The sequence below is a fragment of the Sminthopsis crassicaudata genome, chromosome 4 (assembly GCF_048593235.1).
Source record: "Sminthopsis crassicaudata isolate SCR6 chromosome 4, ASM4859323v1, whole genome shotgun sequence".
NCBI classification, from domain to species: domain Eukaryota; kingdom Metazoa; phylum Chordata; class Mammalia; order Dasyuromorphia; family Dasyuridae; genus Sminthopsis; species Sminthopsis crassicaudata.
The window spans coordinates 103,919,910-103,943,716 of record NC_133620.1 but is presented as its reverse complement, the minus strand read 5'-3'; the positions used below and the strand labels follow the sequence as shown (position 1 = coordinate 103,943,716).

The 23,807-nt window shown below is 39.6% G+C and overlaps 1 protein-coding gene across 4 annotated transcripts in view; it reads left to right on the top strand.

Annotated features, from left to right (window-relative positions):
• Positions 1-1,377: 1,377 nt before the first annotated feature.
• The window catches only part of PIGR (polymeric immunoglobulin receptor), a 28,470-nt gene continuing 6,040 nt past the window's right edge, over positions 1,378-23,807 (top strand). Inside the window, exons 1-7 of one of the 4 annotated variants that reach the window (XM_074309015.1) lie at positions 1,378-1,538; positions 13,369-13,446; positions 14,630-14,974; positions 17,340-17,990; positions 18,994-19,320; positions 21,965-22,279; positions 23,657-23,759. In XM_074309015.1, the coding sequence (XP_074165116.1) occupies positions 13,407-13,446; positions 14,630-14,974; positions 17,340-17,990; positions 18,994-19,320; positions 21,965-22,279; positions 23,657-23,759 (1,781 nt within the window). In that variant the 5' untranslated portion in view covers positions 1,378-1,538; positions 13,369-13,406. Of the gene's footprint in view, positions 1,539-9,313; positions 9,483-13,368; positions 13,475-14,578; positions 14,975-17,339; positions 17,991-18,993; positions 19,321-21,964; positions 22,280-23,656; positions 23,760-23,807 lie in introns of those variants that run through there. The other 3 variants (XM_074309014.1, XM_074309013.1, XM_074309011.1) reach the window with 3 other exon arrangements.

Here is a 23,807-nt window from a genome sequence, read left to right as displayed (position 1 = left end):
AGCCTTGCCTGGGTGGGCTGTGTGGGCTTCAGGGGAGAGTAAAGAATGTATGTTTGTGTGTGTGTATGTGTGTATGTGTGGTACTGGATGGACATAGGTGTGCCTACAAGTGGGGTGAGGGGAAGGTAACACGCCTAAGACCAATCTGGGGTCACTTACATCAGGACAAGTTCAAGCTACCTGGAAAAATCTTAGAAGAATGTAGCTCTGAGGTAAGCAGGAGGGCTAGGGGCCTACAAGTTGGCTTTAGCTTGGCTACAGGGAGGGTCCCAGAGGGCAGCAAAGACTCTAGACTTAGCTGTGTATAGGAGCACACTTGAATCCTTTATACTCTAGGCAGGGAGGTGAGAAGCAGCTGGCACCTGAAATCGTAGAAGTTCTGTCCACTCCTGACTTAGAAACAATGAATTTATTTAAAACTAGAAGGAAATTCAGAAGCCATCTTTCCCACAACCTCTCCCAATTTTACAGATGATGAAACTGGACTTCAGAGACATTATGTCCCTCAACCAAGGTTATGCAGATGGTAAACATCAGAGGTGGAATTTGAACCCAGGGCCTTGAATCAGTATTCTCTGACTGGAAATCTGGACTAAGTTTTCTTCAGGATCAGATCTCAGGGACCCTTATTGTTGCTGATTGGGGGTGGGGGTAGTCGCTGAAGCTGGGTGGGTTGAGGCTAAAAAATCCAGTCCTGACAAAGTATCCAGGTACAGTGGAAAGAAAGTGACAGAGGTAGCCAGGACTCTATGCTTGGGTCCTTGTTCTCTCGGTCATCTATGTGACCTTCCACAAGCCATTTCCTTTCTCTGTGTTTCACGTTCATTATCGACAAACAAAAGGGTGTCAGAGCAGATGAACTGGAGGGTCCCTTTCAGCTCTGATGCTCTGATTCCACTTGCAAGGCTTCCCCATAAGGTTATCATGAGGAAAGGGCTTTCCATTTTGCAAAAGATGTGGAAATATGAGTTATCATCAATTATTATTACCAGCCGGGTGACGTTGGGCAAGTCATATAACCTAAACCTCAGTTTTGCTTTCTGTAAAATAGAGATAATAATGTTTCTATTACTTACTTTATAGGATTCTTATGAGAAAAGTCCTTTGCAAGAATACTCATTATTGTAATCCTTTTCATTTTTAAGCAATCCAGCAGTTAGTTTGGTCCTTTGCATGTATGTGGGCAACCCTACTGATATAACTCACAGTTAATCTGATTCCTAGTTAATAGGGCTTCCCCAAAGCTTAGAGGGAGTCAACAGATAGGACCAGTTGGAGAAGCCAAAAGGAAAAAGACCCAAGGGAATTGGCAGGAGTCACGTGCCATCCGTTGGCCAGTGTAGCCATGGGAGAGTGTCTCTTTAAGAACCCAAGAAAGGTGTGGGTCCAGACTTCATACAGTTTCAGTTTTGGCAGCATCCAGTGCCCTGCTGGCAGCCTCCAGAGGAGGCAGGGACAACACCTTCGGAGTTCAGGAAGCTGGAATGGTAACAGGGCAGGATCCTTGAAGGTATGAACAGAGAAGAGAAGAGGCAAGAGTGAGTTCAATTTCTTTGGGGTCTACTAGAACAGGGCACCAGCTAGACCAGGATGTTCAGGGATAGGGGGCTGAGAGATTGATAGGTCCGGTGGAAGGGACTGGGGCAGTGTCAATTCCCAAAGAGTGCGAATGGGATGGGAGGAGGAGGGATTGTGCGAGGATAGTCCAAGTGGTAAAAATATGAAAGGGAGGGTCAGTGAGTCTGTTGATCAGCCCCCTCACTACTACCCCAATACTCTATCCTCTAATGGAAGAGAAGGATAGCAGGACAGATGGGGGCTCAGTACTCTTCTGCTAGTTCAGAAGATTCTGTATTTGATTTTGGTGGTTATTAAGGTTAACTTGTGACATACTTTTGTTCCTTCCCCCTAGCCCCTGTGTCTTGCGTATTATTCCCCAATCTTTTCTGCCTCCATTATATTCCATTCAATTAGAAGCCCGATCTTTTCCCATCATTCCTTATAATCACCAGGACACAAGCATTTTGTTGTAATAAAAAGAATCAGTAATAGGAGTTTTGAAGTCAAAAGACCTGGGTTCAAGTCTCCATGTTGTAATTTAACAGCTGCTTTATTCCTCTAAGTCTTGGTTTCTTTATCTGTAAAATGGGAATAATATTCACACCATCTACTTCACAGTGTTGTTACTATCAAACATTAACTAAGGGCTTTGTGAACCTGAAAGCTTTAAGGGGAATATGTAATCATCACATGGAGATAGAGTGAAGTGGGACGAACACTCATTTTGGACTCTAAAAAGCTGAATTCAAATCCGAGTTTACTGCTGTTATTTCTATTCAATCCTTTCTCAATCATGTCTGATTCTTCAAGACTCCATTTGGGGTTTTCCCGGCACAGAAACTGAAGTGTTTTGACATTTCCTTCTCCAGCTCATTTTACAGACAAGGAAACTAAGGCAAAATAGAATTAGGTCACTTGTCCAAGGTCACACAGCTAGTGCCTGAGGCTGGATTTAAACTTATTAGGTACATAATATTGAGAAAAATCTTAATCCATCTGAGCCCCTTTCATCATTTGCAAAATGGAGGGAACAATAGCCCCATTCTCAGCCTCCCCAAGTATGAGGATCAAATGAGACAATAGTATGGTATCTGTGATACCTTGAAGCATTTCAGCTCTTACAGAGGGGTCCGATGGGATGAGTGCTCTTAGTCAGAGGACATGGCTTCTTCATATCTGGCCTCTGGTACTTGCTATCTGTGCGTCTTTGGCTAAGTGTTTTTACCTTCCGAGGCCTCAGTTTCTCTATTTGTAAATGAGAAGCTTGAACTAGATGATATCTGAAATCCCTTCTAACTAGGATCTGTGATCATAGAAGTATTCTTGGCCACTCCCTTATGGATGGAGAAATTCAAGTCTGGAGAGTAACTTGCTCAGGGACTTTTCACATTGTAAGAAGAAGCAGTACAATTTTCTAATTGGCCATTAGAATTTCTAGACCATTTGAGAGTCTATTGGGTCTCTGGGCTTTATAACTTTAAGTTGTTGGTTTTTTTGTTTGTTTGTTTGTTTTTTTCTGAGGGTCAGACATCCCCTTTGTAGAAGAAGGTAGCATGCTTGCTTCTCAGAGAGGGCAGGTCCTTAAAGACAAGAGATTGGATTATTGTTGGTCTTTGACTTGTAAATCCTTTTTTTAAAAGTGTGTTGAATTGAATTAAGTTGAAATTACTGACTGTCTCATACCTTTCCCCACCAGAGGACACAGAGGGCAAATTGCATACCACACATGGTTCGCCTTGGGCTCACAGGGAGAATGAAGGACTGGCCACATTCAACTCTACTGCTGCCACCACATGCAAAGAAGCAAGACACTAAGTAGGAAAGGGGACCAGCAGAAGCCAGCCCAACCTGGGGCTTTGGCCTCTCTGTCTGTCTCATTGTAAGCAAGGGAGAAAGAAGAGGGTGAACTGGATAGAAGTATTCACATCCTAACAGTTCTGAGGTTCCAGAAAGTAAAAAAATGGAGCCAGGGAGAAAGAAGAGGAGGGAAAGAGGTCTCAGTTTCCAGGTTGGCTTGGATCTGGCCAGTCCCTTTTGCTGCCAGAGGTCCTGTTTTTGTTTTTGTTGGATTTCCTGAGCCACAACTGTTTCTAGTTTGGTCTGACTGGCTCAGACCTCAGTTTATACAGACCTTTTAGAGGTCACCTTTCTCTCTTGACAAGGGAAGTTCTGGGTTCTCTCAACCCTGAAGGGGGACTTCACATGGCCATGTCTAGAGGCAAAGGTTGGGGAAGGAGGGAGGAATGGGGGAAGTTTAGGTTAAGTATTACTCTTCTCCATCCTCCCCCTCTTTTTCTTCCTCTTTCCTTCATCTTCTCTTTTCTGGAAATAAATACAGTAGAAAGAGCAGTAACAAAAAATCTAGGCTCTAATATTTGCCTCCTGAATCTCACTACACACACACATACAACTAGCTGTATTTGAACTGGACTGTGTCACTCAATATCCATGTGAAAAGAGTCAATGATAATGCCTTATCAGTTTTAAGTTAGGTGCTGAACCAGCTGTTCACGTTAGCACTTTGAACTATTTAGTGGCAGATCTACTCTTTCCAATATACCAGGTTACTCTTAAAGGTAGAGGGAGGCTGAATCTCTGTATCACTGTCATTAAGGAAAAGTTGCTCAACTAAGGTCTCCCTTCAGTAAAATTAAAACTAGGGTGGAATAATTGGAGATTGTCTCTAAGGTACCAATATTTGAGAGGGGCATTTCCTTTCTTTTCTGGTCCTCTGGTCAGTTGTTCCTATGCCTTTGTGGTTGGTCCTGTTGCTGTCTCAAACCTTCCAGAGACTGTCTTTTCCTACCATTATAGCCACTGCTACCTCCTAAGTTTTTTTAGGGGGGGGGGGGAAATCAAGGGTCAGGAGTTGTTAGTTGTGTCATGGAAATCTGAATCCAGTTTTCTAGGGGAATGGGCTACCCCATCTTCTGTCAAGAGTACCTGAGCAGAGATGGAGCCAGGAAGAAAGAAGAGGAGGGAAAGAGGTCTCAATTTCCAGGTTGGAATAGTTAACCTATTTTTCATTATGTAGCTTCTGGACCTGGGAACATATGCCATGTCTCTGTAATAATGAAATAAGTATGTTCTAGCTAAGGTGGCTCCCACAGCCTTGAATTTCAGGTGACTACCTTCCAATCCATATTTAAGTGAAATTGTTCCATGTGAATTCCTAGTTATAACTCTGATCATTGCACTGTTTATGAATGCTTAGAGTAGTAAATCAAATCAAAGTATTATAGTAGCAACCCTCTAATGTCATTCTTCCTACGGTGTAGATCTGAGGGAGCCAGATGCCAAGTCTCTCTAACTTCTCAAATGAGATTTTCTCTCAATTAGAAGCATGACATTTGTGAGACAGAAATGACTTCACCTTTTACCTAATCCAATTCATATAGTAAAGGAATTTCCAACATGACATACCCAACAGGGAGCCATCCAGTGATTGCTCCAGATTTCCAAGGAGAGATATAGCTCTAGATATAGCTCAATAGCTCTAATTACTTGAGAGTTTTTCTAGATGTCAAGCTTAAATTTGAATCTTTGCCACTTCCACTGATTGCTCCTGATTATAGCCTCTGGAGCCAAAATAAAACTAATCCCTTTTTCATATGCCAGTCCCTCAGCTACTTTGACAGCTATTATGTGCCTCCTGAACTTTCTCTCCTCTAAGATAAGAACTACCAATTCCTTTCTAGGCTTTTCAATCTGGGTAGACCCTTCTGTATTCCCCCCGGTTTATAAATGTCCATCTTAAATTATAGCACCCAAAGCTGAACAAAATATTACAGATAAGTAAAACATAGATAATGTGGCAGTTACCTTCTTATTACTGAAAATGATACCTCTCTGAAATTCAGCCCAAGAACAAATTAGCTATCATTGATTCCTATTGAGCTTGAAATCCATTAAAACCTCCAGAACTTTTTCAGAACCCCTGCTGTCTAAGGACTCTACTGTCTACTGTCCTTGATTAAAAACAAAACAAAACAAAACAAAACAAAAACCTCAAATGAAAGATCTTACTTTTTCTCCTTTTAAATTTCATCTTATTCAATTCAACCCATTCTCCAGTCTGTCAATATCTTTTCAGAACTGACTTTGTCATCCATTGTGTTAACTCTGCCTCCTAGCTTTGGGTCACTTCCACATTAGATAAAGGCATCATTCAGGACTTTAAGTCACTGATCACATTTTATTTTCCATGAGAAGCAGGTGGAGTAAAGAAGAGTGAGCTTTAGACTAATAAATAATAGACTAGTTCTAGTCTAGTTTTGCTACTCAAATTTAAATACCAGAACTGGAGAAGACCTTAGAGGTTGTCGAGATTTTAGGTCTAGAACTAGATTGGGATCCAGAGAGATTATAAGAATTATCAAGCCAGGTCTTCTGACTCCAAATCTAGCACACTTTTTAACACATTGCTTCTTAAATGACTTTTGGCAAATTACTTTTGTGGATTGTAATTTCTTCATCTGTATTAGCCAAAGAACCAACAAACATTTTTTAAACTTGTAGATAGCACATCAGGTAAAACGCTGAGCCTTGAGTCAGGAAGATCTGCGTTCAAATCCAGCTGGGTGATTCTGGACACATCATCTAGCTTCTGTCTGCTTCAGTTTCCTCAACTATAAAATGAGGACTATAATTGCATTTATGTGCCAAGATTGTTGCAATTATCAATGAGATAATATTTGCAAAGCTCTTAATACAGTGCCTGGCAAATAGTAGGTGCTACATAATTGGGTTTTTTTTCTTCCCTCCTCCAGCAATGAGGATATGAGTATAAACAGTAAGAGTAATAGTCATTTTAGAAATAAAAAATGAGATTCTGTGGTCTCTCCTATCTATAATTCTGTGATTCATCCTCTTCCTAATCTCTGATTTTCCTCCTAATTTTCCCCAAATACACATGATTCTTGCCTTCTTCTTTAGCTCACCCTGATCAAAGCCAGGATTGGCAAAGCAGAGGCACTTTATCCTTGTGGGGTGGAGGCGGATTCATCAAAAATAGCCTTTTGTTCCTCTTTCAGTATCTAACAGGGAAGAGGGAAAATTAGATTTATGCTTTGGAGGCCAATATTCATGACCAAATCTATGAGCCCTGCAACCGCAAACATCCTCCTAACTACTTTAAAAGTTCATATTAGCCAAGAGGAAGGGTGGCTTGGACCTGGTGCAGCCATTAAATTGCTGTATGACTGTAGATAAGCCACTTTCCCTCCTTGATAAAGCAGCCTAACTATCTAAAAAATTAGGCCACTGGGTTAGACCTTCTCCAACGTCCCTTCTGCTCTTCTCGGCTGGTTTTCTAAGAGCTATTGTGTAAAGAAGGGCCAGGAGGGGCTGATTCTTCCTCTGGGGCTGGGACTCATACAGGTTAAATTCCATATTGAAAAAGGCAGCATGGGACATGGGGAAAATGATTGAGGCAGAATTTGAGCCTTATCCTCAGATTCACAATTTTTCTACCCTATGCCCTCCTGGGACAAAATGTGTAAATAGAAATGAGTCCAAGTATGCAAAACACTTTGCAACCATAAAGTACTTTATATATAATCAATTCATCAATAAGCATTTATTAAGCAACTACTGTAGTCTGCATCAAGCCAGGTATTAGGGGTACATAGAAAGATTAAACAAACTCTACTCTCAAAGAGAGTCTCTCTGCCTATCTCTGTTTCTCTCTGTTCCTGTCTTTGTCTTTCTCTATACACACATACACACACGTATATGCATATATTCACATAAACTTATAAGTGTGTACATATAGGCACACATACATACTATATCCACATATCTGCATAATATATATAATCATATAGTAATGTAGTTTTACATACTAAAACAAGCTGGTGGCACAGTAGTAGATAAAGGTCCAGGCCTGGAGTCAGGAGGACCTAAATTCAAGTCCAGTCTCAGATATTTACTAATTATGATCTCTGACAAATCACTTAACCTGTTTATCTCAGTTTCTTCTCTATAAAATGGGATGGTATCACAGTACCTACCTTGAAGAAACAAATGAGATAATATTTGTAAAGCAGTTAACTTAGTGTAAAGCACAATCCAAGTTGGTGCTATAAAAATGTTTATTACCTTTCCTTTCTTTCTCTTTTCTCTGGAGGTATGCAAAGGAAGACCTAAGGGTAGAAACTTTCACTAGCAATACAGCTCACCATCCCAGTTGTCACTTAAATTCTTAGAGAGTAAGAAGTCAAGGGAGTTGCTAGGATCACATAGTGGGCATAGTAGAAAAGTGCTATTTTTCATCAAAAGACCCAAGTTTGAGTCCCAGCTTGGCCACATTCAAGAGGTATGCTTTTGAGCCTCTGTATTAAAAAAAAAAAAAAAAAAAAAGTTTGTATGGAAATCCAAGGGGCTCTTTTGATTCCTGTGCAGGAGAAGGTCACCCAAAGGCTAATTTTTTGTTCCTGTGATAGTAGTGGCAGGCCTGGTTCCAGCTCACTGAGGAGCTGTTCTCACCTGACCTTACCTCCCTCCTCCACCCACCATATTCTATTTCCTGAAAACCTATTGAGATTCCAGAAAAAGGACTTTATAGACTCATATACAAATTTCCTTAATCTCCCTCATGTCACTCTTAGAGAGACTACTGAATCCAAATCCAGATTGTAGCTCATTCCTGATTTCAAACCTTCCTTACTATCCACAAATGAATAAAAAAGCTTTTGTCAGACCATGAATACTGGTATGGAATCTAAAAATGGCTCCCTAAACTCACAGAGTCTGAGGCTACAGAACAGAACCTGTCCTTTGTCCACAACTAAGAAGGATGTTTGTTTTAAGTCAACAATCTTTGCTGAGTTTTTTCATTCCAACTCACTTGTCCTTCCAGCTATTAAGTCAATCAATATACAAGTATTTATTAGATGCCTCCAGGGATTCAAAGATAAAAACAAAAACAATCCCTGTCCTTAAGGATCATACATTCTATCAGAGGAGACAAGATGTCTGCATCAAGCTCCCTGTCACCAGCAAAATATAATGTGTAAGCCCCAAAGCACACAGAATTACCTCAATATTTTGTGCAGATTGTAAGCACTTAATAAATGCTTGTTGATTTGATGGATCCAAACTGTATAAGCCCAGGAGAGATCCTGAACCTCTGTGACTCAGTCCTCTCTCTGCTCCCATCCTATAATAATTATTCAGTACTCCAATCTCTGTCTTGTTGGAATATTAGAAGAATGATTTAAAATGTGGAGAGCATGGGGAAAATCATATCAGATTTACAATCTATAAAGTATTCTGGTTCACCCTTCAACTACAATGATGCCTTCATTGAGCTGTTTTGTAATCAGCTCTCCCTCCTCCAACTCTTCACCAAAACCATTTTCCCTGGTAGGTGCTGATCTCCAAACTAGGAGGGGGAAAAGGCTGTAGGTTCCACCAAATAGAGAAAGGGGAATCAGATAGATCTGTCCTGGTTCTTCTAGATAAAAAAAAAAAATAGTCTCATTCCCAGAATTCCCAGTATTGGGTAAATCTCACTCCACCCACCTCTCCCTTGTTGAAGTCAATGAGTTAATCATTGCCCGAGTGCAAAGAGTTTGGGACCAATTAACTGGTGCAATTAGTGTCCAAAAGAGCCATTCCACAACCCCATTTGTTTTTCCTCTCCTTTTCAAGAAAAAGAAGGTCTTTATCTTAACAAGGAAATAAAATGCTTCCTTGATGGGAAATCCCCAAAAGAAAAAAAATTAAGATTAGTAACAATTCTATTTATTGGTGGCCAGGCTTAGCCTTTAGGAGGACCGGAAAAGACTCCTCATATTAAAGAAGCCAGTAGACAATGCCAAGGGGACTGTTTACCTCTGGTGTGGGGCCCTCCCTTCCTCTCCCTTTCTTACCAATAATTTGGCAACCTCTTTATCTTCATAGGACACCCCAAATTGAAGGTAAGCTAGATCTTCTTACTCCTTCACAACCTAATTTTTCCTCTAACATTTTTTTCCCTTACAAACCAGTTTCCAATGCAAGTCCAAGCAAAGTCCCCTGAGAAAAGTCCTTCCTTACTCTTCTAGATTGGGATCTGAAGCTAAAGGAAGAGGAGGGGACTTGAAATGGGCTTGAAATCTTATTCTCCACTCCCTTTTTCCCTTTTCCATTCCATCAAATAGTAAGGGTTTCTAGTTTCATGTATCTGAACCTTGAACCATCTATGGAGGAGAAGCTCATAGATATAGAACAGGAAGAGACCCTAATTGGAGGTTATCTAAGTCAATCTGATCATTTTACAAATAAGGAAGTTGAGGCCAAGGAATGTAAAAATCACTTCTGGGCTGGTATTTGAGTCCGGCTCCTCTCATTCAAAATCCAGAAGGCTTTCCATTATACCATGGCTGAGGAAACAGCTTAGTGTTTAAAATCAGGATGAGCTAAGTTTATGTCTGGCTTCAAGCACTTACTAGCTGTGTGACTTTAGACAAGTCACTTAATCTCTGCCTCAGTTTCTTCAATTGCAAAATAAGGAGAATACGAGAACCTATTTCTAAGAGATAATGTGAGGATCAAATGAACTGATAAGAGGAGAAAGAGCATAGTGCTTATATAGCCCCTACTATGTGACCCATGCTGTTATTTATTCCCTTCTCTTCATGTTGCCTCAATAAATAAGCCTATGGCAGCATCCACATTTTATATTCCATCTTATAGTTTCTTTTCCTACCTTCATGTTGTCTCTTACTTTCAGTAAATTACTTAAGGCCTCTGGGTCTTGATTTTTTTTCTCTTTAAAATGAGTCAAGTCAACAGATAGGAACTAGCACTTCCTAGTGGTGGGATCCTGAATAAACTATTTAATCTCTGAATTTGTTTCCTTTCCCGTAAAATAGGGGTGATGATACTTGTTTTATCTTATAGGGTTGTAAGTCTTAAAGTGATATATAAAGGTAAACTGTTCATTGTCTTCTACCAAAGTTCTACTTGGATAATGGTTGTGCATATGTGACTCTGGGGTATTTCAAAATGGACCCTCAGAGCACCAGCTCAGCATACTCTTACCAGATTAAGAAAGCTTTGAACGGGAGTCAAGTGATGGCTGATATATCCATTGTCTAAAGATTGTTTTAGTCAAGATTAATCAATCTCATCACCTATTTGATTCTATGCTTCAGTTAATTTTGTATCCCCAGAGGATTTTTAGAAAAACAAGTCAAGATTACTTTTATAGGGTGCTTAGCATTGGACTACACACTTTGGGGACTTAAGAGGAACATAAGACACACACAGTTTTTACCCTCAAAGCACTTAAGGTGCCAGAGATTTAAAACAAGAAGTTTTTTTTAGGGGCCATGTAGTCCTATTTCTATATTTTACTCACAAGGTATTCCAAGAAATTCATCCAAAGCAATTGAGTGACAAAGGTGAGATTTGAACCCAGATTCCTTGCCTCAGAACCTACACTCTTTCCATCATATCATGCCTTTGCCAGAGTTAGGAAGACAGAAGACAATCATACAGAATACTTCATTACTTACAGAGAGCTATGATTTCATTGATATAGGCACCCCCTTCACCTATACAACCAGCATCCATCCCAACTTTAGTCAACAGACATCTTCATGATTTGCTCTGGCCAAAATGATTCATTCCCTTGTGGCCAATGTGCTGCTGCTGAGGTTCTGCTTTTAGCTAGGTTGATTCTCTGATTAGGAAGATATCACCCATCTCTAAACTATGAGTGACCTCAAACTCTACCTGGAAAATTGACTCAGGTCAATTCCATTCCCAAAGCATCTATTAGTTGCCTACTATGTGCTAGCCAAGGCAATTAAATGGGACAATGGATGGGGCATTAAGCCTAGAGTCAGAAACAACGGAGTTCAAATCTGACACTAGTAGCTATACGACTCTGGACAAGTCATTTAACTGTTTACCTTGATTTCCTAATCTGCAAAATGAACTGGAGAAGGAAATGGAAAATCACTCCAGTATCTTTACTAAGAAAACCCCAAGTGGAATCATGTAGAGTCAGACACAAGTGAAAAATAACTGAACAATAACAACATATCCCAGCCATTATGCTAAGTGCTAATGATACAATGGGGGGGGAGGGGGCAAAATGAACATATCCCATCCTCAAGGGCCTTAAATTCTATTAGGGGAAAACTATGTATATATCAATAAAGCCAATATATATATATATATAACATATATATATAATAAATACAAAATCATTTGGGGGAAATACTAACAATTGGGACAATCTGGAAAGGTCTCATTCAGAAAGAGAGAAATAAAACACTTCATATGTAGTAGACAGTACCAAGACAAGGTGTTGGAGTTAAACTTCACATATGGACAACAGCCAGTGCTCCATTCCAGTCTCCCTGGAATAGAGAATACTTGAGGGGGTGAGGAGAATAATTGAAAGTTTCTGACAACATTGGTTGGGTCCAGATTATGAAAAGCTTTAAATACCAGATGTCTTAGAGACAACAGACACTGAAACATCTTGAGCAGGAGAATGGAATACTATCATTTTGGAAACTATATGTAGGTTAGTATGAAGAGAGAAATGTGGAGGCAAAGAGACCAACTATCTACTACAGGTTAAAGGTGATGAAACTTTGAATAGGAATATGGCTGTGCCAAGGGAGAGAAGAAAATAGATCTGAGAGACACTGTAGAGATAGACTCAAGAGTCTTCAGAATAGGACTTATGAGGGATATCCATATAATTCAGGCAGTCAGATGGCAGAGTAGATGGAATGCAGGTTCTGGAGTCAGAGACTGCAGTTCAAATCTGGTCACAAACACATGCTAGCTGTATAATCTTGGCCGAGTCACTTAACTTTGTCTCAGTTTCCTCATCTGTAAAAGGAGCTAGAGAAGGAAATGACAAAACACTCCAGTAATTTTTTTTTTTTTTGGCAAAAGGTAGATTTATTTAGGAGACAAGATTATAGACAAAATGAAGATATCCAGTAAACATCAGAAATGAATATGAAATAGGGTGGGAGAGCTCATAGCAAGAAAAAGGGTACAATAAATGATGGAAAAAGCAAATTCCCTAGTGGAACTTGAAGTTAGCCAGGAGAAAGAAAACACCCCATGAGACTGGAGTATGCCCTTAGCAGGTGGACTAAATCCTAAAAGGGATTTAAGACCCTAAAGGAGTTTTTTAGCTACAAGGAGAAGTGGGGTCTGATAGGAGAGTCTCGATAAGGCATGGTGAGGTTAGGAGAAACACTATATGGCATGGGGGAGGGGTAAGGAGAAAGACTCCTTGAGGCAGAGTACCATGGCAGACTGACCCAAAGGTCACTCCAGTAATTTTGCCTGCCAGGAAAACCCCAAATGGGGTCATGAAATGCTCAGCATGACTGAACAATAAAAATCAAAATAATTAAACAGTAACCCAACATGTTAAATAAAGTGATTTGAGACCTTTTCCAAGAAAAAAAAAGTTCTACCAAAATCGGAAGTTATTTGTAGCAGTCAGTCAACATTCAGCACCTACTATGTGCCATAAGATCTGGGGATACAAATAATAAAAAAAAAGATAATTCTTGCCCTCAACGAGCTTACAATCTAATGAGGAGAGACAATATTAAAAAAAAAAAAAAGAAAAGAAAAAAGAAAAAGAAAAAAAAAAAGGCAGAGGGGAAGGGAATGAAGCAATTCCAGTTCTGAGAATTCCCTCCATTAAGTGGAGGTTCTGGGAGGAAATAAGGATGTCACCACAGCAACACCCCTGACATCTCCTCAAATCCTCATTCCCACCAGCAAAGATCTCTAGAGCCATGGGCATTTCTTATTCTTGGAACAATTGTCTTCCAGGTTCTCAGATCAGAAGTGAAATCTCAGTAGCAGCTGCGATGGCTTTCTTCCTAGCCTGCCTGCTTGCTCTCCTCCCTGGTGAGTATGGGAAAAACCCATGTCCTGGGTACAGTTACCTATCCTTGAAAGAAGATACTTTCCCAAGTCTTTGTCAAACGTCATGTAAACATCACTGATTGGTCATACTGGAAAGACACAGGGAAGACACTTTTATCCTCTCCTTCTAAAATAAAGGCCATACCTAGAACAGACTTTGCATGCATAAGAATTAATGGAAACTAAAAAGGTTTTTTTTGGGGGGGATAGAGAGGGAATATAATGGAGGGGCTGGGAATGGCAGTGGGGCTTCAGAGCAGGGAACTCAGGAACCAGAACTAACCAGTTTCAAAGTCACAGGATCTAGTGAAGAATCTTAGCTGGACATCGGGAGACTAAGCTTTCCTGTAGTCAATTAACATGGATTTATTAAGTACTTTGTGCTAGGCACTGAGGTGGTACTGGTAACACAAAGAGAGAAAATGAAACAATTTCAGTTCTTAGGAAAGTTATATTCTGTCAGGGGAGTGAGCACATAGATATACAAATGTGGATGGATTAAATACAAAGTAGTTAAATCAAAATAATTTGGGAGTCCGGGAATCAAGTACTTGGCAAATGCTGAAAGGGTTTCTTATAAGCTAAGGTGGAAATATGTTTTGTATAAATTAACACATGTAATGAATATCCTATTTCTTGCCTTCTCAATGGGAAGGAAAGAAGGTGGAGGGAGAGAGAGAGAATTTGGAACTGAAAATAAAATTCAATAAAATTTAAAAACAAAGGAAGGTTTCCTTAGAAAGTAGTATTTAAGCTGTCTCAAAAAGGCAAAGGTCCCAATTCCACCACCTTTGTAATCATGGATTAGTTATTTGTTCTCCATGATTCTCATTTTTGTCATCTGTGAAATAGGAATAACCTGCTTTATCCAGCAGACAATGATTTTCTAAGGATGAAATAAAATAATCAAGAATGGAGTGCTATGAAAGCTAAAACAATACATCCAAAGGGTACTAGTACTTATTTTGTTAATTGTTATTAGCGAGTCATTTTGCACGGGGGTAGGCTGATAGAAGTAGTTAGTTATATAACTATGAAAAATTAGAGCTTGCTTCTTATTCACCTGGAAGAGAGGCTGGTTTCATCCCTGATGTTTGTTTGCTATCACACCTAGACTTCACTTTCTATAATTCTCAACATATTTCTCTCCTTTTTTGCTCCACAGTGGTTTCTATGAAAAGTCCCATATTTGGCCCAAAAGAGGTGACAAGTGTGCCAGGCGGGTCCGTCTCCATCCAGTGCTTCTACCCATCTACCTCAGTCAATCGCCATGACCGCAAATATTTTTGTATTCAGAATCGAAGGGGCTTCTGTGAAACCGTAGTCTCTACAAATGGCTTTGTCTCAGAGAAATATATGGGGAGAGCCAATATTACCAATTTCCCAAGGAATAGCTCCTTTTTAATAGAGATTTCGCAGCTGGTGGAGGAAGACAGCGGGCTCTACAAGTGTGGTGTGGGCATAAGTAGTCGAGGCCTGTCCTTTGACATCACGTTGAAGGTGGGACAGGGTAAGCACCGAGATTTCTTCTGCTTCTGGGGCACAGGACTGGATGAACTAATTTAGGTTGCAATAGCACAGATTTAGGTGAAAAACAAGTAATTTCCAGAGAAAGCAATATATAAAACACTCTCATGGATGTCTTTCCTGGGATAGCTATGAAATCTTCTAAGAGATTTTTTAAAAAGAAGATAAGGGGGGTGGGTCAAGTGTGATCCTGCCTGAACACATAGGGATACAAAAGAAAGCCTTTCTAGTTTCCTTTCAAGACTATGAGATTACTGTACAAGTTTCAGTGACCTAAGATAATTTGGCATAATATACCTCTCCTTCTTGCTTCTTCTTCATTGTATTTCCCAAGGTCACCATAACTAAGAATGTCAGAGGAACATGAGCCTTGTTCTTGTCTTAGAGAGGCATCATGGAATAATGGGAAAACACGTTACTTTAATCAAAGGATCATACTGTGCAGGTTTTAATTTCTTAAAGATTTGGTAACTTCATCTATAAAGAGAGGATGAGAACATTTATATCACTTACTTCACAGGAGTGTTGTGAACTAAGAACTTTATAAATCTGAAACCACAGTAACCATATGAATTTCCATTCTAGTTGTCTGTGGGACTTTGAGGAAGGCATTAATATTTTTGCTATTTAATTTCCCTTTGGTTTTAGATCTTATGTGTCCAGAAGGCAACTGTAGAATTCACATGTCACATATCTCATCCTGTCATCCATTAATGTGTATTGGTCCCCTACTAGAATTCAAAGTGGTGAAAGATAGGATATAGAAAAGGACATTTTGGGCTGCAATGGGGGAGAGGAAAGACAGAAAAGGGTATGTCTGGAGATTGGAGCATTGCTATAGAAAGCAGGTCAAGCTGGAATGCTCAAATGAAGGGTGTTGGACAGGCTGAGGATATTATAAGGTGTCTGATGAGGTAAGGGAGCTGAAAGAGGGTTTACAGGTGACTCAAAGACAAACTTTACCTATTTTAGAATCTGGCTTGGAATCTGCCCTTTCTGCAAACAATTTTCTAGTATGATCCTGGTGACAGTGTGATCCAGAGTAGGTTATATTATTCCTCCCAACTGTGTATTAATTAAATTTATGGGTGACATGAACCTGAGAGGAATAGTATGTTGAGAGAGAGTTCCCCCTCCCACCACAACCTTCCACCCCCAATTTCAACAAACAACAAACAAGAATAGTTGTTGAAGCTAATAAGATGAAATTTAATACTGATAAATACAAATATTCTCCACATAGGCTCAAAGTTCAATTGTACAAGTACTTTTAGTGTAGAAAACAGAATACTGGGGCAAGAATCAAAGGGCTGGATTAGAATTTCTATTTTACCAGTTATTAGCAGGATGACTTTGGCAACTCACTTTGCCTTTATGACCCTCAGGCTCTTTATCTATAAAATAAGGAGCAGGGGTTCAAAGCATGCCTCTTAGGACCTTTCTATTCTAAATACCTTAGCAGAGGTGAGATGGAGCAGTTTCTAGAGAATGTTGGGATCAGAAGACAGACTGCTAGAGATCAAAGTGTAAATGGATGGGGACAAAGTTGAATTAATAACTGAAGATGACTTTTTGTAAAAGATATATAAAACAATAGGTTGAGGCAATGGAAAGATCAGGTGAAAGCTTTTCTTTTCTTTCTCTACAAGGCAATTGGGATTAAATGCCCAGAATCACATACCTAGTAAGTATTAAGTGTCTGGATCAGGATTTGAACTCATGCCCTGCTGATTCAAGGGCTGGTGCTCTATCCACTGTGCCATCTAGCTACCCTGAGATAAAAGCTTTATGAGGACAGGTAAGCCCCCAGTACAGGCAATTAAGCAGTACAGTGAATAAAGTGCTAGACATGGACTCAGAAAGGCTCATTTTCCCAAGTTCAAATCTGGTCTGAGACATTTATTTAGTTGTGTGGCTCTAGTGAACTTACTTAATCCTATTTGCCTCAGTTTCCTCATCTGTAAAATGAGCTGCAAACCATTTCAGTATCTTTGCCAAGAAAACTCCAAACAGGGAAACAAAGAGTCAGACATGACTGAAAAAATAACTAAACCAAAGCTCTCAGTATGTTTCTTTGATTTTTTTAGGGAGCAGTACAGAGAAAGAATCCATAGATGGGGAGAAAATGAAGTTCTCAGTCACTGAAGGTCCCTAACTATAGGTATATTGGAAATGTGGTAGAGAGGAGTAATGCTTTGAACAAGAGTTGAACCAAATGTTCTCAAAAGTTTTTTCTATTAGCTCAAATTCCACAATTATTTGAGAGGACGGTAAGGGATTGTATCAAAATTTGATTAGACATATGCTCTCCTCATTCCTTTCTACCCCTACCCAATTCTGTCCTATAGATCCTAATCTCCCTGATGTCATCGTCACTGAAGTGAACAAAACAGTTACCATCAACTGCCCTTTCCAGGAAGAGAACATACAGGACAGGAAATTTTTATGCAAGAAGGATGGTGAAAGCTGTGCACTGGTTATTGATTCTCTAGATCAAAAGGGCTCTGATTACAAAGAAAGAGTCCGCTTCAAGATCAGTGGTACCAGCAGTAAGGTCTTTGTGGTCATCATCAGCCAGATCAAGAGGCGAGATGTTGGAACATATATCTGTGGGGTTGGGGAGGAGACAGTCACTGGATTCCGGAAGAGTGTTGAGTTAAAGTTGCTGGAACCTGAGCCTGAACTGGTCTATGCTGAGCAAAGAGGGTCAGTGACTCTGAACTGTAACCTGGGAAGCACAGTGGTAAGTGTGCCTAAGTTTCTGTGCCGGATGAGGGCAGACAAGACATGTGACCTGGTCATCAACAGCAAGGGATTTGTAAATAATGCCACGCATGGAAGAATCCTACTTACCTCTACAAATGAGGATAGGTCCTTCAGCATCATGATTATGCAAGTGAGGAAAGAAGATGCAGGTCTGTACCAGTGTGGAGCCCAGAAAGATGGTCAACCTTCTGAAGAAGGGCCAGTTCAAATGCTACAGCTCTTTGTCTCTGAAGGTGAGACATAGGAGAATTAGGGGTGGAAGAGTCCAGACAATTGATAATTGTTCTCAATCTTTCATGCACCAAGGTCTAGACTTTACAGAGCCTAAGACATAGAAGGCTTGGTTCCTGTCTTCAGGGAGCCTCCAAGCCTCTCTCTTTTTTCCAAATATCCCTGCTTAGTTTCCTCTCCACAAATAATTGGAAAAGGGAGAGATCAAGGCAAAATTTGAGTCTTCCTATTTTGTTCCTCATTTGCAGTTGTGGTAAGAAATTTGGGAAAAAAGAAAAAGTCCCTGGCTGAAACAGACTTTGTGTATTATGTGTGATTTCGGTTGTCTGGGTTCTCCCTTTCCCCAATGGCAGAAACATCAAAAGCGCCAATCTGAGAATCCTAAAATCATATCAAGGCCCGGTGGACTCCATCCTATTTCTCTCCCTACTTCCTAGACTAGACTGTATCTTCTCTCTCTTATACATATGTATATAGGTTAAGAGTGATAGGAAAGAATGAGTATGTGGTGGAGGGGGAAAAAGTAAGCTTATCTTACTTGCATGCTTCTGAGAAATTGATTAATTTTATGGATTTTAATGTCTCTCACCTCTTTCAGTCAGGGTTATTCCTTCTTAATAATAAGAATATTTTACAGGAAGCCAGAAGTCACATTAAAATAAAATATGAATTTCATTTTCTGGCTTCCTGTAAAATATTCTTATCTTATTTTAATGTGACTTTTAAATGCCTCTAAAATCTGAGGATGGGCTGAGGAAGGGAAAAGAAAACATCCGGGTTATTTGTTAACATGGTGGATGCTGGCTTCTCTAACATTTGGAGAAAACTTTAGTTTTATCCTATGCTAAGGGGGTCTAGAAGTGATTGTCACAATTCTCATTCTGCTTAGGGATTGGTGAGGGGGAAACAGAAAGAGGACATTAGCAATGTCAGCCGAGATCATGGGAAGAAAAACTCTTGGTGTGAAAGATTATGACTATACCGAGATCTCTGTTTTGCTTTCAGAGACCACTGTCCCAAAGACTCCTTTGGCGGTGAAAGGTCCATCTGGTGGCTCTGTGTCAGTAACCTGTCACTACAACCCCAAAGAGAACATCACCGTGAAATACTGGTGCAGATGGGAAAACAGCAACCATTGCACTAAGTTGATAGACAATCGGGGAATGGTGAATGACTCCTATGAGGGAAGAGTGGTCCTGTTGGACCAGCCACAGAATGGCACCTTCATTGTTATACTCAACCAGCTGACCCCTCAAGATGCAGGTTACTATTGGTGTCTTAGCAACGGGGAGCACAACAGAAAGTCTGCTGTGAAGATTGATGTCACCGAAGGTAGGAACTGGGTCAAGGGCAAAGGGAGAGGTAATCTGGAGCCTGTGGACAGGCCCTATCCAGGGACAGTTCCACAGGTGAAGAGCTCCAGGCACTTATGCTTAGAATTATACCACACTGGTTATTTTTCCTTCCACATATATTTTGACAACTTCCCCTAGTCAAAATTCATTTCAATCAAAATTCCAAATTAGTTTTTTTCCCCTTCAATTCCATTACAAAATAATCCTGAGTAGGATAAAAAGATTAGGGAAATCTAAATTTCCAGATAATGTCACTGTATAAGACACAGTCATCTTCTACACATTGAGGTTCAATACCTAAATATCTCCCTAAACCAGCATTCTTCCTCATCCCTTCTTCAAGAATCTTTCCTCAATCCCTAATAATGCCAGTGACTTTCCTCTGCTGATAATCTCCAGTATGTAGATATTTTATCTGTACATAGTTGTTTATATATTATCTCCTCTATTAGATTATGAGACCCTTTTTGTTTTGTTTTGCATTTCTATGTATTTCTAGTGCTTGGTATAGTTCCTGGTAGATAGGAGATACTTAATAAATGTCTACTGATTGGCTGGCTGACAAATAAAGTCATAATTTTTATTCAAACAGACCAACCAGTCTTCTATAATAACTAAAAGATCTGAAAGGGAGTAAAAGCACATTAATGTCAATGCATCCATCCCTTTTGACTGGGTCCTATGGATGTCCAGGAAGTCAATGTCAGTGGTGACAAAATACTGGAATATTATTATTATTTAAATAGAGGCAACCCAATGTAGAGCCAGGATTGTTAAGTCTGGCGAAGAATTATATGTCAGCCATTGGAGGACCAACCTTGTCAAGTGTTAAGAAGCTCACCTCTAGAAAACTGACCACTTAGATAAGGTTTGTAGGAGTGAGGTGGGGGTTTGGCCATAGCAACTAATGAAAATAAAATTATTAAGATTTAGAGGGGTCCTATTTGATTATTAGCTGAAGAGATATTTACACTGAAGCAAACATCCTTGAAATATCAAAATTATTTTATTTGAACATCTATTACATGTTATATATAATTTCCCCCCAAACTCCATGACTCATTATGGCTTAAAGATGATCCTAAAGTTTGTTTCACAGACTGTTTCAGGAGAGTGCCTTCAAATGCACCAATCATGACTAGCCTCAGTTGCACACATGAGATGGTTCAATTCTTTTAGTGCCCACTGATTATATCCATGGTCTTTGTTGCTGCAGGTGTCCTCTTCTTTCTTTTGGGAGAAGAGACCAAGTCTGACCAGATTTCCTCAATAATAAACTGTATATTCATCTGAATAATATTGATTTTTGTCACTTCTTAGCTGTGTGAGATGTTTAACCCCTATGAACCTCAGTTTCCTTATTCATAAAGTAATAATAATAATAATAATAATACCTTCCTGCATACTTCATAATAGGATTGGAATGAGGAAGAATTACCCAGCCAGTGAGAATTTATTAAGCATATATTATGTGCCATGCTCTGTACCACTGGGGGTAATCTGCCCCCAAAGCAGCTCAAATTGTCTTCCTATTCCTCTTTGGTAAAAGCAAAAGTCTGGGTTCTTACTCAGGCTTATCTCCAAAAAAGATAAAAAAAAAAATTTCAATTCCTTGAGGACTTTCTTTTCTTTTCTTTTAATTTTTCAATAGAATTTTTCCAAATATATATAAAGATAGTTTTCAACATTCATTCTTGTAAGATTTTCTATTCCAATTAAATTAAACCCAAAGGGAAAAAAATCCAAGAAAGAAAAAACAAACAAAAGTAAAAATACTGTGCTTTGATCTATATTCAGTCTCCACAAGTTTCCCTTTAGATATAGATGGCATTTAAAGAATTTGTTTTCTACTGAAACGAAATAAAAAATGTGAAAGCAATACTTACCTGAAATTATGCTAATAAATCTAAGCTTTTGTTAATATAATAACTAGTCTAGCTCAGTAAATCAGTTAACAGGTATTTTTTAATGAACTTATGTTAAAACTACAGTCCCTACCATTAGGAAGCTTACATTCTTTTTTAAAAAGTATTTGAGTTCTAAAATTTTCTTCCTCCCTCCTGCCCTTCTCTTTTCTGAAGATAGTAGGTAATTTGAATATCATTTTTACATATGCTATTATGTAAGACATCTCCATATTAATCATAGTTATAAAAGAAGAAACTGATCAAAATGGGAAAAAAGAACCATGAGAAAGAATAAAGTAAGTGAAAAAAATATGCTTTGATCTACATTCAGAGTACATCAGTTCTTTATCTGGATATGGATAGCATTTTCCTTTGTGAGTCCTTTGTACTTGTCTTGGATTATTGTGTTGCTGAGAAGATCTGAGCCATTCATAGCTGATCATCACACGACATTGCTGATAATGTATAGAATGTTTTCCTGCTTCTGATCATTTCCCTCAGTTCATATTAGTCTCTCCTGGTTTTTCTGAAATCTTCCTGTTCATCATTTCTTATTGCATAATAGGATTCCAATAGGGAGCTTGCATTCTAACAGAAGAAACAACATACAAATGACTCTGTGCGTTTAAGATATATCTAATATAATGGACCCTCCTGACACCCTTTCTCTCACTACCTCACCATCACCTTAGCCTTCTTCTCCTTTGTTCCCAGGTCAACCACTCTTAATAGAGCCAAAGACTGCCACAGGCCAGTTGGGGAAGTCTCTCAAAATTGCCTGCCACTTCCCCTGCAAGTTTTATTCCTATGAGAAATACTGGTGCAAATGGAGCAACCAGGAATGTAAGACCCTCTCCAGTCAGGAGGAGGGTAACAGCAATGCCTTTGTGGACTGTGATCAAAGCAGCAAGATTGTTTCTCTCACCCTGGACCCTGTCACAAGAGCCCATGAAGGATGGTACTGGTGTGGGGTGAAGAAGGGCCAGCAATATGGACAGACAGCTGCAGTCTATGTGTCTGTGGAAGAGGGTAAGCCTTGGAGAGTAGAATCCAGGCAACATCCTGAGTTTTAATCTGGGGCCAACCCTTTATCTCTTGTAGTGCTCCATTCTCTCTCTCTCTCTCTCTCTCTCTCTCTCTCTCTCTCTCTCTCTCTCTCTCTCTCTCTCTCTGTCTCTGTCTCTCTCTCTGTCTCTCTCTCTCTTTCTCTCTCTCTCTCTTTCTCTTTCTCTTTCTGTCTCTCTCTCTCTGTCAATCTCTCTCTCTCTTTCTCTCTCTTTCTCTCTCTCTCTTTCTCTCTTTCTCTTTCTCTGTCTCTCTCTCAATCTCTCTCTCTCTCTTTCTCTCTCTCTCTCTCTTTTTTCTCTCTCTCTCTCTCTCTCTCTCTCTCTCTCTCTCTCTCTCTCTTTCTCTCTCTCTCTCTCTCATTTGTTTATGTCATTCATTCATCCATTCATTCAGCACTTATGATGAACCAAATGCACTCAAGGTACTTTGAGATATGCTTGATTATCAGTGTAATGAAAAGAGTATGGTATATGAAGCCAGAAAAACGAGTTCAAATCTTAACCCAGGAATTTATTGCCTGGGTGACATTGGACAAGTTATTTTTTCTGTCTAGACTTCCATCTTCCATCATCTGTAGAATGAAGAGGCTGGAAATAGAGGACTTATGAGGATGCTTCTAGTCCTTAATCTTGACCCCACAAAATTCTTTTGTCAACAGTGTGATGTAAAAGTAAAAGTTTAGCATAGGAACATGGGGGTGGAGGTGGAGTGTGCCCTTTAAGGTGTGATGTCTCAGGTGTACTATCTGGCAAAGGTACTGACTGGATCCCTGGCTCTCCACTGAGGCACTCCTTAGGAGCTGTTTCAAGTATGTGCTATTGTCAGATTACCAGCAGAGGGCAACATTTCCAGATTTAGTCAACCCTACCTCCCAATGATGGGTACTAGAACTTTGTGGTTTGAATGGGATGTTTTCTTTCTTTGAAGGAACCAGCCTCAACATATACATAGGAAGACACTTAAAAGAGGGATTTTGAGGATGATAATGTAGTAAACCTTAATAGAAAGAGACAGTTTCAAATAAGCAGAAGAGAGCTTCTTATTCCTCTTTGGCTTCTCTTCCACCATAGTGACTCTATGATAATAATAATAATAATAATAATAATAATAATAATAATAATAATAATAATAATAATAATAAAAGGAGCTACTAAAGAGTCCCTAATTTCTCTTAATCTTCTTCCCCATTGATAAAATGAGGAGATTGGATCCTAAATAATTTGTCAGGTCTCTTCCAGCTCTTCTAGTCTATGATCTTCCCGTTGGGTTCTTTTCAAGCTGAAAGTGGCTATTCTTTTTCTTCTGTATAACCTATAACTTATGCTCTGTTCTGCCCAGGTTCCAAGGATGCTGTCCAGCCTATCAATCCTGTGTTAAATGAAGATGCTGTGCAGCCTGAAGTCAGAGGCAAAGGAATTGAGGAGCCTGCAGATGAGGGGAGGTCAGAAAGTTCACTCTTTTTGCTAGGGACAAGTTATTCTGGAGCAAG